General features: G+C 44.0%; 2 protein-coding genes across 3 annotated transcripts in view; both read left to right on the forward strand.

The window, feature by feature from the left end:
- Window positions 1–13,008, forward strand: part of LOC121295320 (fatty acid synthase-like) — a 32,370-nt gene extending 19,362 nt beyond the window's left edge. The window contains exons 23-42 of the mRNA XM_041219800.1: window positions 85–471; window positions 926–1,090; window positions 1,203–1,321; window positions 1,803–1,957; window positions 2,165–2,368; window positions 2,597–2,747; window positions 3,085–3,263; window positions 3,515–3,634; window positions 3,916–4,038; window positions 4,391–4,614; window positions 4,814–5,006; window positions 5,162–5,313; window positions 5,398–5,489; window positions 5,944–6,341; window positions 7,699–7,887; window positions 8,350–8,577; window positions 8,725–8,945; window positions 9,333–9,431; window positions 9,946–10,197; window positions 10,920–13,008. Of these exons, the coding sequence (XP_041075734.1) occupies window positions 85–471; window positions 926–1,090; window positions 1,203–1,321; window positions 1,803–1,957; window positions 2,165–2,368; window positions 2,597–2,747; window positions 3,085–3,263; window positions 3,515–3,634; window positions 3,916–4,038; window positions 4,391–4,614; window positions 4,814–5,006; window positions 5,162–5,313; window positions 5,398–5,489; window positions 5,944–6,341; window positions 7,699–7,887; window positions 8,350–8,577; window positions 8,725–8,945; window positions 9,333–9,431; window positions 9,946–10,197; window positions 10,920–11,057 (3,789 nt within the window). The 3' untranslated portion in view covers window positions 11,058–13,008. The remainder of the gene's footprint in view (window positions 1–84; window positions 472–925; window positions 1,091–1,202; window positions 1,322–1,802; window positions 1,958–2,164; window positions 2,369–2,596; window positions 2,748–3,084; window positions 3,264–3,514; window positions 3,635–3,915; window positions 4,039–4,390; window positions 4,615–4,813; window positions 5,007–5,161; window positions 5,314–5,397; window positions 5,490–5,943; window positions 6,342–7,698; window positions 7,888–8,349; window positions 8,578–8,724; window positions 8,946–9,332; window positions 9,432–9,945; window positions 10,198–10,919) is intronic.
- Window positions 13,009–14,352: 1,344 nt separating this feature from the next.
- Window positions 14,353–15,707, forward strand: part of dus1l (dihydrouridine synthase 1-like (S. cerevisiae)) — a 16,994-nt gene continuing 15,639 nt past the window's right edge. For both annotated transcript variants that reach the window (XM_041220250.1, XM_041220251.1), the window contains exons 1-2: window positions 14,353–14,437; window positions 15,524–15,707. The exon at window positions 15,524–15,707 is cut by the window's right edge and continues 63 nt beyond it. In XM_041220250.1, the coding sequence (XP_041076184.1) occupies window positions 15,534–15,707 (174 nt within the window). In that variant the 5' untranslated portion in view covers window positions 14,353–14,437; window positions 15,524–15,533. The remainder of the gene's footprint in view (window positions 14,438–15,523) is intronic.

A 15,707-nucleotide genomic window follows, 5' to 3' on the forward strand; every position in this document is an offset into this window, starting at 1 on the left:
TGGCAAATCATTGTCAAAAAATGTGGCAAGTGCATTGTGAAAGAATGCCTGTGCAGGTCTGACAGGGTTTTATTACTCCTGCAGGTTTTGTCTAGTGATGGCCGCTTGTTTTCCCGGATCGTCCCCCTCCTCAATATCCAGCCCATGCTGCAGCTTGACTACACTGCCACAGACATGACCTCCGACCTTCTGACAGCCCACCAGAGCGATCTGGAGGCGCTAGGGGTCTCAGTGGCTCAGTGGGACCCCAGCAGCGGGCCGGCACTTGGGAACCTGGGTGGCATGGACCTGCTGGTGTGTAACAGCCCAGCCAATCCCCTGCGCAACCCCTCCGACGTGATTTCCAACTTGGCATCCGCAGTGAAGGAGGGCCGCTTCGTGCTGCTGCACACCCTGCTGAAGGGAGACACGCTGGGGGAAACCATCAGCTTCCTCACCTCCCACAACCAAGAGCAAGGGCTCCTCTCGCAGGTACAGCAGCAGTGCAGGCATGTTTTTCACGGGCACTGGCTAAAGCAGGAAGCTGTTATTCCACAATCATTAGCCGCACATACAGTTTGTTCACCTCAAGCTGCAGAACAGTCTTTTAAGTGAAAAACCTAGAGGATAAAAAATAAAAATGGATTGCAAGTACTGCATAGTTTTAGCATGGTACTGTGAACAACCTCAAAATAGAAATCTCAAACCTTTAAAATCCATCACATCTGTGTTGATTTATTGACCTTCATTAAAATCTCAGTGACCCAAAGTATAATTTCCAACAAACAAACTGTCCTCTGTGAATATTCCTGTTGCCAGTTGTGCTCTTTGCTGTCAGTTTTAGTTGTCCAGTTAACCAGATTATTTGAGAGCTGGTCAACGTGCAGACTGGGTTGGAGCACACAGAAGTGTTGATGTTGTTATCTCCCGTCTCTGATCCCCGCAGACGGAGTGGGAGGAGGTGTTCAGCCAGGCCTCTCTCCATGTGGTTGCCATGAAGAGGTCCTTCTATGGCTCCGCCATCTTTCTGTGTCGCCGGCAGGCCCCCGAGAAGGTGCCCATCTTTCTGCCTGTCGATGGGGCTGACTACAAGTGGGTGGAGTGCCTCAAGGTCAGTGCACGGCTATCTTAAAGAGGTCTGCTACTTTACCTAGCACCCCCAGAGGTAAACTAATTTCAATATCAATGTGCCTCTGGAGTAATGTGTCCCTCTCTCCCTGCAGTCCACCCTTGCTGAGCCCTCGGACCACCCTGTCTGGCTCACAGCGAGCAGTCATGGGGACTCTGGCATTGTAGGCATGGTGAACTGCCTGAAACAGGAGCCAGGAGGAAACCGGATACGGTGAGAATTCCTTCTCTTAGAGTTTGGTTTAAAGATAATATATTGCGGGCCATGTGGTGTGCAGTCAGTTGATCACAGATCGTGGGATCAGAAGACAATTACTGAACCTTCAGTTCCCCTGAGCTGTGTAGGGAATTACTGCTGTGACGAGGGGAAAAAAATAATAACAGGACTTTCAAAATTGGGGAGTAAATCAGGGGTAAAATAATTGGGGACTGCATTTAAAAAGAAAAATATAAAATATTGTGTTCAGCAGTAGCTTTGGCATTAAATAAGGGAACAAATGTTTTTCAAGGCTGCTAAAAGGATTGCCCTCCCTTAATAAAAGTTTACTCACAGGATAAATTTACCACTCAACAATACCAGTTAGCAATGGGGCACTTTACTGAGTAGTCTACCAGGATCATTTTGATTTGGAATGTTTGATGCAGTGTTGCCCAGAGCATGCCCTAGCGATGCCTCTGTCCCTCTGTCTTCACAGCTCTGTGTTTGTGTCAAACCTGGACCCCTCATCGACCACCCCCTCTCTTGCTCCCACCCACAAGGACATGCAGGCCATCCTCCTCCATGACCTCACAATGAACGTCTACCGCGACGGCCAATGGGGCGCCTTCAGACACACTTTGCTGCAGACAGGTACACTCAACAACCAATGGCATCGATTGGATTTCTGTAGTGAGAAAACAAATCTCATATGCCACCCTTCAAGTTCTAATATTCTAACACGTTATATTCTTCGAAAAACAATGAACTCAGGTAGCAGATTATGCTAAATGTATATGAAGTTATGGAGGATGTCTGTCTGGGGCAACATTTGAATACATTTACCCTGAATCCCCACAGATCTGAGTGTGGAGCAGACCGAGCTGGCCTATGTAAATGTGTTGACCCGCGGTGACCTCTCTTCTCTGCGCTGGATCGTCTCGCCCCTGCGCCACTTCAAACCCACCAATCCCAGCGTGCAGCTCTGCCAGGTCTACTACGCCTCACTCAACTTCAGAGACATCATGCTGGCCACCGGCAAGCTGCCCCCTGATGCCATCCCAGGTAAACTGTCCCGTCGCTTGGAGTTTAATGCAACACGCCAGGGTGCCATTACAATACTGAAGCATTGCTCTGTAGTACTATCAGCAATAGAGACATTACAGATCCAGAACAGCAAAATAGTTCTGCAATGGAGGCACACTGTGTGTGTCATTGCACATAGGAATGCAACCTTGGAAGAGATTTTTCAAGAGAAATTGGTTCCAGTCTTTTTGTAACGTCCTCTTGTAGGTGACATTGCACTGCAGCAGTGCATGCTGGGAATGGAGTTCTCAGGTCGTGACCCCAGCGGGAAGCGTGTGATGGGGCTGCTCCCGGCGAAGGGACTGGCGACAGTCGTGGACTCGGACAAGAGGTTCCTGTGGGACGTCCCCTCCAGCTGGTAGGTTCTTTACTGTACAAGGGTCTATCGGTTCCTGTCAATCTGGTACCATTCTACCAGTGACTTATCATACCTTTGTAGTTGCCCTTGTGCTTCCATTATCCTGGTTTTCAAAAATGAAATTCACTCACCGTTATCAGTTTTAAAATGTGCTTTTGCATATTGTCCTAAAGGTAATTCTCTTTTTAGCTAAGATTAGCTATGTTGCAGAAGTGAATATGCAAAGGATTGGCTTAATAAATATAGGTTACTAAGCTTTGAAAACCAGGCCTTTAGTAGTGCACACTGTGCCATTGAAGAAATTAAAAGCTTCTGTGATTGCATGTTTTGTGTGCAGGTCCCTGGAGGAGGCCGCTTCTGTCCCTGTGGCTTACGCCACTGCCTATTACTCCCTGGTGGTGCGGGGTCGGCTGCGCAGCGGGGAGAGCGTGCTTATTCACTCGGGCTCAGGAGGAGTCGGCCAGGCAGCCATCGCTATCGCCCTGAGCAGAGGCTGCAGAGTCTTCACCACCGTGGGTGAGTGACCAGACGGCTTCAGCATTGTCTGCCGTGACAGATACAGCGCTAAGCTTTACATCTTTTTACTCCATATTTGAGGCTTTGTGAACTGAAGCCACTGATGTGTTTTATCATTTTTTGTCACCAGTTTTGTTGCCGGTTTTATTTTCCATTCACACAAAAAAAGGTGCAAATTGTTTCTGTGGAGAAAGGCTGTATTCTGAGCTGTCCTGGCAGTGTGTAACTTGTTACTCCTCCCCGGATTGCAGGTTCAGCAGAGAAACGTTCCTACCTCCAGAAGAGGTTCCCCCAGCTGGACAAAGACTCCTTCGCCAACTCCCGAGACACCACCTTCGAGCAGCACGTCCTGCAAGCCTCCAGCGGGAGGGGTGAGTGAGGAGAGGGGACTTTCCATTTAGAAACATTAGAAATGCAATCATCCATTGTGATATTGGAACCAACCAGCAACATTTCAGTATGTGTCTAGTTCTGTGTATTTGTAATGACAGTTATAACTATGGATGTTTGTGGTTGTAGTTTTTCATCCTTGAGCATTAATCAGTGCATACCTACCTGTGTGACATTGCATTTACATGTTGATTGGATTTCAGACCCAGTGTCCAGGCAGTGCTGACAGTAATCAATGTTTCTCTGTATGTTTGCTTCGTAGGTGTTGACCTGGTGCTGAATTCCCTGGCTGAAGAGAAGTTGCAGGCCAGTCTGCGCTGTCTGGCTCGTCACGGACGATTCCTAGAGATTGGCAAATACGACCTGTCCAATAACAGCCCTCTGGGTGAGTAGGCACTTTCACACCGACCAATGAAAACGCTGCGGTACCCACTGACACCAGCCAATTAAAATACAGAACTCTTCTTCTGTATTTTATTATTATTCTATCAATGTAATCGATTGTTCAGACACTTTTAATAATCCATTAAAACAGGGGTGGCCAAAACTGGTCCTCCCGCTTAAGGTCTTTGTTCCAACCCTGTTGTAAATTGTTTAATTGAACCAGTTAAACCTCAGTCCAGACCCTGATGTAGTTAATGATCTCATTTTACCTGTTAAACCTGGAGTGAAAAGGCTCTCCGGGACCAGGATAGGACACTCCAGGATTAATAATACTGCTGTTTTTTTTTTACTAGGCATGGCTCTGTTCCTGAAGAATGTGGCGTTCCACGGGATCCTGCTGGACGCGCTCTTCGAGGAGGGTAACCAGGAGTGGGAGGAGGTCTCGGAGCTGCTGCAGGAGGGGATCCGCAGAAAGGTGGTCAAACCGCTCCGGACCACCGTCTTCAAGAGAGACCAGGTGGAGGACGCCTTTCGCTACATGGCTCAGGGCAAGCACATCGGCAAGGTGGTGCTGCAGGTGAGGGAGCCGTCCTTTCTGTTTGTGTTATTCACCATAGAGCTGTAATTCATGACAATGTTCTTTCCTAGTATGTGAACAAAACACTTTGATATTCTTTAAATAACTCATAACATTAATCATGAATGGGGGCTGAATGGTTTTACCAGACCTTTGTTGCTCTAACGAGAGAAATTAAAGGACCTGTGTTTGTTTTCAGGTTCGATCAGAGGAAAGCGGGGCCCCAGCTCAGGAGAGCTCCCTCTCTGCCATCTCACGCACCTCCTGCCCCGCCTCCCACTCTTACATCATCACCGGCGGGCTGGGCGGCTTCGGCCTGGAGCTTGCTCATTGGCTGACAGAGCGAGGGGCTCGCAAACTGGTGCTGACATCACGATCCGGTATACGCAGTGGTAAGAGCACTGAATCAATGTGAAGTTCAGGACCTATGCTATTGCAATGTAGCGAATTGTTTAAAAAAAGTCCACTTCTCTCAGCCATAGTGCATAACAAAGAAAAATGAGTGCAAATACTATAACATCAACTGTTTTTGTTCCGTGCTCCCCAGGGTACCAAGCGAAGAGGGTCCGAGAGTGGCAGGAGATGGGGGTCCAGGTCCTGGTCTCCACCAGTGACGTCAGCACCCTGAAAGGAACGCAGAAGCTCATCAAACAGGCATGCCAGCTGGGACCAGTAGGGGGCATCTTTCACCTTGCCATGGTGAGTGTAGCTACATCACTGTAATAATAATAGAAATCATAATACATTCTGCTCAGGTTAAAAACCCACCTCTTCTACCACCAGGTTCTGAAAGATGGCATGTTAGAGAACCTGACCTCAGAGCACTTCCTGGATGTGAACAAACCCAAGTACAACGGCACCATTCACCTGGACAGGTGAGTACTCTGGAGATCTCAGATGGAGCTGCAGCAAGAATAGAAGACGCCAAGTACCTTATCCTCCTCTCCAGCTGTCACTGTCACTGTCACATTGACTCAGGGATTTTCTAGCTTCTACAGCAACAGACTTGTTTAAATCGATCTCACAGTGATGTGTAGGCCTATTAATATCTTTTATACCTTACATCAAAGCCTATTTCACATTCCGTCAGATTTCCCTTACTGATGCAATAGCAGTCTTTGAACAAACAAACCTACCCCTTCAGTCACAAGTCCCCTAAGAAACTTTAAGTAAAAACAGGTCAGTATGCACTTATAAAAGTCTGCTGTGCTTGCCTTAGTAACAGCACAGAAAAAGAGAAAACAAACACATACAGTGCACCCAAATCCAATGTCCATCACTGAATTGGTTGGGAATGAAAACACTTTACTGTGGTTTTGTTGTTGCCAGGGTGACCCGCGAGAAGTGCCCGGAGTTGAGCTATTTCGTGGTGTTCTCGTCGGTGAGCTGCGGCCGTGGCAACGCCGGGCAGAGCAACTACGGCTTTGCCAACTCCACCATGGAGCGCATCTGTGAGAAGAGACAGCACGACGGCTTCCCTGGCCTGGCGGTGCAGTGGGGCGCCATCGGGGACGTGGGCGTGGTCTTGGAGACGATGGGTGGGAACGACGCTGTGATTGGCGGCACCCTGCCGCAGCGGATTGGCTCCTGCATGGAGGTGCTGGACCGCTTCCTGAACCAGCCCCACCCTGTCATGTCCAGCTTTGTGCTGGCGGAGAAAGCCGTGACTGTGAAGGGTGAAGGGGCCAGCCAGAGAGACCTAGTGGAGGCCGTGGCTCACATCCTGGGTAGGTGGACTTGCCGAGCAATAGCACCTAGCGTAGGTGCAGTGGGCAGTACTGCAGAACCTGTCATATCCCATCCAGTAAGATAAAATACCCTCCATTAACTGATGGACCTCCAGCATGTGTTGAATCAGATGTGTCAGGTTCTAGTGTAATGTGGCTGCAGTTAAGAGCACAAAGCAGAGCTATAAAAACAGAGTAACATACAGTTGGGGGGGGGGGGAGACAGCATAGATTATACATGCTGCCCATGCAGTTAGTTACAGCACAGTTTTGATTTGAAAGATATGGTGTTGTAAACTGAAGTCTAACTGCACTCAACAGTTCCTACTGTGTTCACTTTCAACTGTAATTGTTTTTTTGTTTTTTTTCGAAAGAGTTTGCAGCACCAAGGACAGGTAATTTTGTCCTTTTAGACTCTTGAGAAACAATAAGAAATTGGGTTGATATGGAAACTTTTGAATTGAGGCCAGAATGCCCTATCCCTAATTACGTTTGGTCAGATTTAGGGCATCCAGAACGTTTTCTGTAGAATCCCATTTAAATGCAAATTTTGAAATCTCTCTGTTCTGCAGCTCTGTCAGCTTGACTGACAAATCAATCTCCTGTGGATAAGCAAATGGCCTTCATTCCATCGCTTTACTTGCGAGATAACTATTTACTAATGAGTCATGGGTCGGGAAAGATGAAGCCGTTTCTGTCGTTGCCTTTAAGCTTTTATTAAATCAAAACTTCTCGCGGGGACTGAAAATGTGTAATATTGTTAAGCTGAGGCTCAAGACATCGCCTTTGCATCCTGCATTCATTCAGGAGTTATCTTTGAAAGGCACATTCCTGCCATTTATCCTGCTTCTCACATTTATTCACAAAGTAAAATCGTCAAGCAATTTGAAATTTGAAATCCAAAAGAATTTGAGCACAAAACCGATGAGTAAACACCAGGCTCCAAATCCAAGGATTTCTAAATTGTTCTTAGTAGTAGTAGTTGTTGTTGTAATAGTAGTAGTAGTACTAGTATATTTGACACCTTTTATCCAAGGCTACTTACAGGTGTTACAGGGCAGTACAAGGTTATAGTGCAAAAACAATATAAATACAGTATAGTTTATAGAAGTGCATGTACAACTTGGATACAATATGAGATAAGACATTAGTACTACAACATTTGTATCTACAGTGACGTAAGAGTAGTGCAATAGTGCATCAGCTGAGAATCCAGTAGCATGGTGTTTAGGTCAGGCAAGTCCAGTGCATAGCAGGAGAGGTAGATCAAGAGTTTAAGCATTCCATTAAAGATAATATAAGGCAGACAGAAATCGAGCACTGACAGTGGTCCCCTCTGACTCTGTGTTTTCGGCAGGAGTGCGAGACGTGAGCAATCTGAATGCCGACTCCACTCTGGCTGACCTGGGCCTCGACTCGCTGATGGGCGTGGAGGTGCGACAAATGCTGGAGCGCGACTATGAAATCGTCATGGCGATGAGGGAGATCCGCCAGCTCACCATCAACAAGCTTCGGGAACTATCCAGCAAGCAGAGCGGCCCAGAGGGTGAGAGAGGGAGGGAGGGGGCAGCTAACAACAGACTTAGAGGACAGAGAATTAATAAACATACCTGCCACACTTACACGGTGACCTCAATTGTGTGTCCATATCCAAAAACACCTGCTCTTTTTAAATGGAGTATGTTGATGTTGCACAGGTGTTGATGACGGGTTTGTTTTGGACAATTTCCCACCTTTATTCAATTGAACTTGAGCAAACTACGACAACACTCACTTTATGTAGTGATTCTTTCAAAGACTACCCAAAAATAAAAGCTTTAAAAACAGGCACCAATCTGGATTGAATGAGATGACAGGCAAGAATGCCATAGCTTGTTGCTCAATTACACCAATAATTCACTTTTTTGTTGTCTCTTGTTCCACTTCTGGAAAATATTTCGATGGCAACAGCAGGCAATGTGGAATCCTTTAGTTAAAAGAGTTTTGTTTATTTTTTTTGCTCGCGCAGAGTCAAGGCCGTCTCCCCTGAAGAAGGCTGGCCCTGCTGGTCTCACAGGCCAGGACCTCAACATCCTGCTGGTGAACCCCGACGGGCCGACCGTGACGTGCCTCAACGAGGTGGAGAACACTGAGCGCCCCCTCTTCCTTGTGCACCCCATCGAGGGCTCCATCGCTGCCTTCCGCACCCTCACCTCCAAACTCAGTGTGCCCTGCTACGGCCTGCAGTGCACTAAAGGTACCCCGACTTTGGAAAGAATGCAAAGAACTCACCAATTGAACATTCTGTTGTAACTTTTATTGTATTGATTACCATTATAAATTCTCGTGAATGAACACTGTCAGCTTTACTGACGTCATTGCTGTTTGCCTCTCTCCATCCCAGCCGCTCCCCTAGACAGCATTCAGAGCCTGGCCTCCTACTACCTGGAGTGTGTGCGGCAGGTGCAGCCGGAGGGGCCGTATCGCATCGCTGGGTACTCGTTTGGGGCCTGTGTGGCCTTCGAGATGTGCTCCCAGCTCCAGGCAGCCCAGCTCTCCCCCCGCCCAGTCGAGTGCCTCTTCCTCTTTGACGGCTCCCATTCCTACGTGGCAGCGTACACACAGGTTAGGGTCTGATTGAATTCACCTGAAAGAGACACTCTTCAAAAACAGAACCTCACGTGGGCAACAGGTTAAAGGTGTAACGACCAGGGATTAAAAAAAAAGGAGCATAACAACAGCGCCTTGTCATATTGACTCATCTGAAACCCCTTTTAACCTCCCTTTAAGAAGCATTTTATATAATAGAATTATATAGAAACCTTATAAAATTATATAGGTTAACAATACCTTAATGGCTAGTTTCACAGACCTGATTAGCACTAATCATGGACAACCTATGGTTAACTTTGGCAAGGTATTCCAAGGCATGCTAATCGGGGTATGTGGAACCGCCAGTGCTTTAGATGCGTTCACTTCTTAAATCTTGTTCCGTTTGCCTTTTCTGTGCAGAGTTACCGAGCAAAGTTAACCCCTGGCAATGAATCAGAGGCAGAAACGGAAGCCCTCTGTGCGTTCATTCAACAGTTTACTGGTGCTGAATATAACAAGGTGAGCTTATCCATCTGCCATCACTGTTAACACTCAACTGTAAGCAACCCTAAAGAAAGGGGTTAAAGGTAGACCAACATTTCAACGACAGGTCAGGGATTTCTGTATCCTGAATAAGCCTTAGTTGATTGGAACAGAATTAGGCTTATGGGCCCATGTTTTCAAAGTGTTTACTCCAGTCTGTTTTTTTGAAAGCAGTAAAATACCTGTTCATTTTAGAAAACTAGAACCAATCAGCTAAGTAACATAATCCAAGTTCTCTCATTGTGTTTTCTTTTTCATTTTCTAAGATTTATAAAAAAATAGGAGATTCAATGAAATGCTTTGAAAATAAGGCCTATTGCAGTGTTTGGCCAAATATGTATAAAGAGAGCCATTGTCTGTGGTGACTTGTCTAATGGAATCCTCTTACACATATTCCTAGTGTTGTAACGTCTGAATATAAAGACCACTGTCAGATGTTGAGGTCAGCCCCAGCTGGCATGCCTGTATTAATCCTCCTCCTTCTGCACAGCTCCTGGAGACCCTACTGCCCCTGTCAGACCTGGAGTCTCGTGTCAACAGCGCTGTGGACCTCATCACAGCCAGCCACAAGAGCATGAGCCGAGACTCCCTGCGCTTCGCCGCCTCCTCCTTCTACTACAAGCTGAAAGCGGCTGACCAGTACGTGCCAGCCAGCAAGTACCACGGCAATGTCACCCTGCTGAGGGCCAAGACCAGCAGCGAGTATGGGGACGGGCTGGGGGGAGACTACCGGCTCCACGAGGTGAGAGATGGAGAGAGGAACCACTGTGTTTGCAGCTGTCTTGCATGCTTTTGGCCGGTTTTATATTACTTAACCAGGGATGACAGATTTTAGTTTTTTCTTGGTTGGTTTTGATTGAATATTTATTTTCTCCGCTGATGATCCTGGATTCCTCCAGCAGCAGCATCAGGGGTAAGCATTGTGCATTCAGGTGTTCCAAAGCAGAACCTTTGTACTCCAAGTTCACCTTTCCCTGGTAGTACCTGGCGGTCATGAATTGAGAACTCTTTATGATTGACTAAGAATAAATAAATGAGCTAGATAGCCAAAACACTGATTACAATTCTAAAATAAGACACCACTTTAGATGAATAACAACAAGCCCCTGTCTTCAGGGTTTGTTTCTTGTTTGATAACTATATGGTTTGCATTTTGCCTTTCTGAAAAAGACTGAGCTCATGAAATGGAGTAAACCGCTTTAAGAATCTAGCCCAACGTGTTCTTGTGTTCAGCTGATCTCTTGTGCATTCTGTCATGCTGACCAAGTTGAAGGCACAATGGAGTTGCAGCTGTGGTCAAACCAAAATTCAGAAAAAACACCTGTCTAGGAAAATGTTCCCTTTTATATCATTAAAAAAAGGTTAGGACTTATTCTTTTAACCTTGGTCTAGGTTAGGGTGTTCAGACACTCGTAGGTGACAGTAGGAATGCTAACACGGCGTCTCTGGCTTGCATTTCCACAGGTGTGTGACGGGAAGGTCTCTGTCCACGTCATTGACGGGGACCACCGCACCTTCCTGGAGGGAGAAGGTGTGGACTCCATCACAGGCATCATCCACAGCTCGCTGGCAGAGCCCCGCGTCAGCGCCAGGGAGGGCTAGGACCCCATCAGCCCACCACACTCCGCTTACTGACCCATGCAATGGCGTTAGCAGTACAAAGGACTGGATTTACCAAGTATTTGCTCTGGTCTAAAGGGTGCAGCACTGTTAATAATGCTACTTTGCAAAACTGTGAAGAGACAACTACAGTCCATGCAATGGTTCCTAAATGTGTTTTATTTGTTGTTTTCTGAATACCTGCAGTTACTTTTAGAAAGTGCAAACTTGTCACGGAGTAAAAGCTTGGTGAATCTGTCCAAAGTTCTTGGGGTCCTACTAAAATTCATCAAGCGTTTGATTAACAGCTTTCAAAAAATATTTTTTTTTTTTTTTAATAATAATGTAAATGTTATATGAGAAACAAACAACTTGAGAGTGTTTAAGACAATTGGATTACATGACTTAATTGTTTGATTCTAGTTTTGTAAAATTAACCCAGACATTTTACCTCTTAAAAAAAAAAAAGACTGGAGTAAACACTTGGAAAATATAATTCAGTAACTGAATTAGACAAAGAAAAAGTGTCTGCTAAGGGGTATTTATCTTTTTTCTACAAATTAAAATATAAGTTGCATGATTGTGTAGCCAAAGGCTGGGCCCCACCCTGATGATGTAGAACTAATAAGGTGCGTATTGCAAGTTCACACCAAAAAACAAACATGTACATTAGACACGTGTACATATCTAGAAACACCAGTAGAGCTGCATGTGACATGTAACCACAGTACAGTGATGTTAAGATGATACCTGTATTTAAAACTTTCAAAAGAGGAAAACTTTTTTTCCCCACTAGATTTCCATTTGCAGGTCATTTTGTTTGTAAGATTCAATACTTCGCCTGTTGGTGGCAGAATTCTGTAAGGACTGTTGATAAAGATATTAGCATATGGAAAAATAATAACGATAGTGCACAATATTATTGCCGGAACCTTTACAATGAGGGGAACTACAAAACCTAGGGATATTGGAAGGTAATGCACCCTAAAACAGTACAGAGAGGCAAATGAAGGCAACACAGAGAGAGATAATTGAAACATTTTTCCAGCGAACTTTGTTTGTCCAAGCCCTTTAACATTCATCAAGGTGTAATCTCTCTCACCTGTACCTGACTGAGTTGAGTAATATAAAGGACCTGGAAATTGGGGTTCAGTTCTCAGTCACTACCTCTGTATAATGCTAAGGGTCCTTCGTACCTCACCATGAAGTATAACATCTTTCTTTGGTATATTGTCTGGCAGTACTGTGTAATGATATAGTATTATTTTCATATGGTTTATGTCTTCAGGAAGACCGTAGAGGTTCTGTATTTTCATTATGCTTGTAAAGTCTGGCTGTTATATTTATATAATCTGAATCAATGTGAGTTCGTCGTGACTGAGCCGAACTAGGAACCACCGCTATTGCTCATGCTTGGTGTGTTTTCCTGATTATTATATATCCTATAATATATATATATATATAATTGCACACACACAAGAATTAATCATGACATTTTATTTCCAGTATTCGCTGTAAAAAAAATTGTAGCATACATTTTGCAAAGTGAAAAGTATTGAATTGCAGCCTAGAACAAGTAAATGTGCTTCTTGACTGAATCTAGCCCTTAGAGAAGTGTCTTTGCCCTGGTTCAAGTGATCTCTTAACAGGGTGCACTCACAAGCAGTAACCTACAGTAACAGCACTGAGTAGAACACAGGAAACAGGACCAACAAAGACACAGAGAGATCTGATGTTGGAGGCTTTTAATCAAGTCTGTGAAGAATCAGATGCTTTGTAATTTAAAACTGTAATAGTAAATAGTTTGCAGTGTAATGGGGGGACAGAATGGAACGTTCCTCTGTAGGTTTTTTTTTTTTTTTTTTTATATATATATATATATATATTTTTAATTCTGTGTTGTAATTTCTCAAGTATTTATTGTACTAGTCCAAATAAATAGATATATCACTAATCTTCTGTGTGTGTTTTTATTGTTACTATCCTTAACCAAGTACATTTCTGAAAATGAGAACACAAGCTGTATTTATGTAATTTGATACATTCTAAACCAGTATGCTACAATTCTGAAGGTTTTCAATTTTATATTGAGGCGTCATAAAAGCATCTGAAGGGCTGTATTTGCAGAGTTAACGGTTACATTTAGACAATGTTTGTGGTTAACAAAATTAGAGGTACAGGTCCATACAATTCTCCAGAAAAAAATTACAAAGCCTGTCATCAAACGCAGTGGCACTTAATGGGTTAATGATGAATAAAGGGGGTGGGCCTAAGCAAACACTTGCCATATGTAGCACACATGCAAATCCCTGACACCATGTGTGACACAGAAAACTGTTGAACACCACGCAAACGACTGGTTTTAATACGAACGTCTCAAAAGCAGTGACTTTATGGATCATTCTGTAGATTTGCACCTCCAACTTCCAAGAAGGACCGATGGTAATCGTGGGGGTGTGATTAAGGATCCCACCAGAGCAATGTAAACACCTTTCAGATGTACAGTCCTGGCTGCACCTGGTGTGCGTTGAAGCAGGTGGACTCATTGATTGGAGGTAATCATTAGGTTGTCACTATTACACACACACTTGCATATATTAAACCATACCACAACAAAAAGGGTTAAATTGCCTTCTTACATTGCCTGCTTTTTTATCATTTCATAAATCTTTATAGATTTGAATTGAGTGAGTCATGGGTGGCATGCAACCTTTCCAGAATAAAACACCTTTCTCATAAATATAAATACAGTACATGTATTTTTCAATAATCTATAAAGCAATGTATTGTCATGAATTACCTTTTAACATACAGAGCAGTAGAGTAATTAAACTACTCTACTGCACTGACATAAGGGAGTCCCTTACTGCAGGGCATATAGAAGTATATATCATGTGTATTTAAAATGTATGTTCTTAATATGCATCGTAAGGCTAAGATTTGGTGATCCAGTGGTTAAAAAAAGTGGCGTTTAACCAGGAGGTTCCCAGCTCAGCGACTGACGCACTCACTTTCCACATGGGTAACATCAGCATAAATAAATGAATGTTACAAAATGGTGTCAAAACCTGTATGTATCATATGTGTTATATATATATATATATATATATATATATATATATATATATATATATATATATATATATATATATATATAACAACTAAATATGTAAATTAAAAAAGAATGTAATAAATACAGTAGTGTCAGAAATTGAAAAAAATATCCTTCCTGCATTTCAAACTGGGCGGTTTCCAGACGGAGGGATTTGGAAGTCACAATGTGTTTTTAGTAGCAATACGGACTGAATAGGAGGTAACACAAAGTAGGACCACAGCGCAGTCGGGGTCGCATTGCAATACCAGTAGCACGACGGACAGAACTGGTGAGTAACTGGGAATCTGAATAAGGAAGGAGATTTTAAACTAAAGCCTTGAATCGTTAAATAGGTCCCAGACAGGAATTCGAGTTTTGTTTTAAGGACTAATTTGAACTGTTCGAAATGTTAGCCAAGGAACAAATACCCACAGAAATGATGTCTGCTTTACTGTAGTACCAGCTTGCTGGCAGAATTGGTGTGGTATTGATCACTGGCAGTTATTATTTTACATTAACCCCAATTCATGGTTTAGTCGGCAGTTTGTTATGATCAGAGTGTGATGGTGATGGTGTAGTGTACATGTAACACGCATTCAGCATACATCGACTACTTTGAAAACGTCGAGAAAGAACGAAAAGACGAAATTAAACGAGTAAGCTGTCTTTGCATTGCGGCATACAGTTTTATAGGGCCAAATAAGGGAAGTGGCGCGGTTGCCATGTGGGGTACACACGTGCGTGTTTATGATTGAATGTTTTTATCCACCTCTGGTTAAATAAAGAAAACAGTGAATTGCATAAATGCATAAGAGCCTTCTGACGTCATATGAACGTTTGAGAAATACGTAAATCATCCCGTGTCTGCGTGCTAGATGTGGAAGGGGCAAGTAGATACCTGTAATTACTGTAACAGATTAACTATGAGCGTGTAAAGAAACGCACAGTGCTATCTGGTCTTTTTTTTGTTTTGTTTTTAAATCAAGATAAAACATCTTTATAAATAAACATATTAATGGTTACGTTTTTATAATATTATTGAGACAGGGGCGCCAATTGTATAACACAACAAACGTGTTTGATATACATGCATGTTTTGTATCATAACGCTGATTAGTACAGTATTAGGCTACCATCTTGTACAGCCTTAAAATAGATTAGTGCTTATGTCTCTCTATCCAAGATGCGGGCTTTGGGATAGCTAGGTGTCAAAGTGAAAACAATATGGTGAATGATAGGTTGAAAAAAGATCTTTTTAAAAGCCTTGGTTATCAGGCCTTTAGAAGGACAAACGTCTTAAGAAGTCGGTGTCTAATGTTATTTAGACAATAGGTTTACAGTGAAATGGAAATAAATCTCATCTTGCTCGTCCCAGCCTGGACGCCATGCCAAAGCTGCAGGGGTTTGATTTCTGGAGGACCACGCTGAAAGGGGCACGCTACGTGGTGGCCCCCATGGTGGATCAGAGTGAGCTGGCCTGGAGGATACTCAGCCGCCGCCATGGGGCGCACCTCTGCTACACCCCCATGCTGCACGCACAGGTCTTCGTGCGAGACAGC

The sequence above is a fragment of the Polyodon spathula genome, chromosome 20 (assembly GCF_017654505.1).
Source record: "Polyodon spathula isolate WHYD16114869_AA chromosome 20, ASM1765450v1, whole genome shotgun sequence".
In the NCBI taxonomy this organism is placed as follows: domain Eukaryota; kingdom Metazoa; phylum Chordata; class Actinopteri; order Acipenseriformes; family Polyodontidae; genus Polyodon; species Polyodon spathula.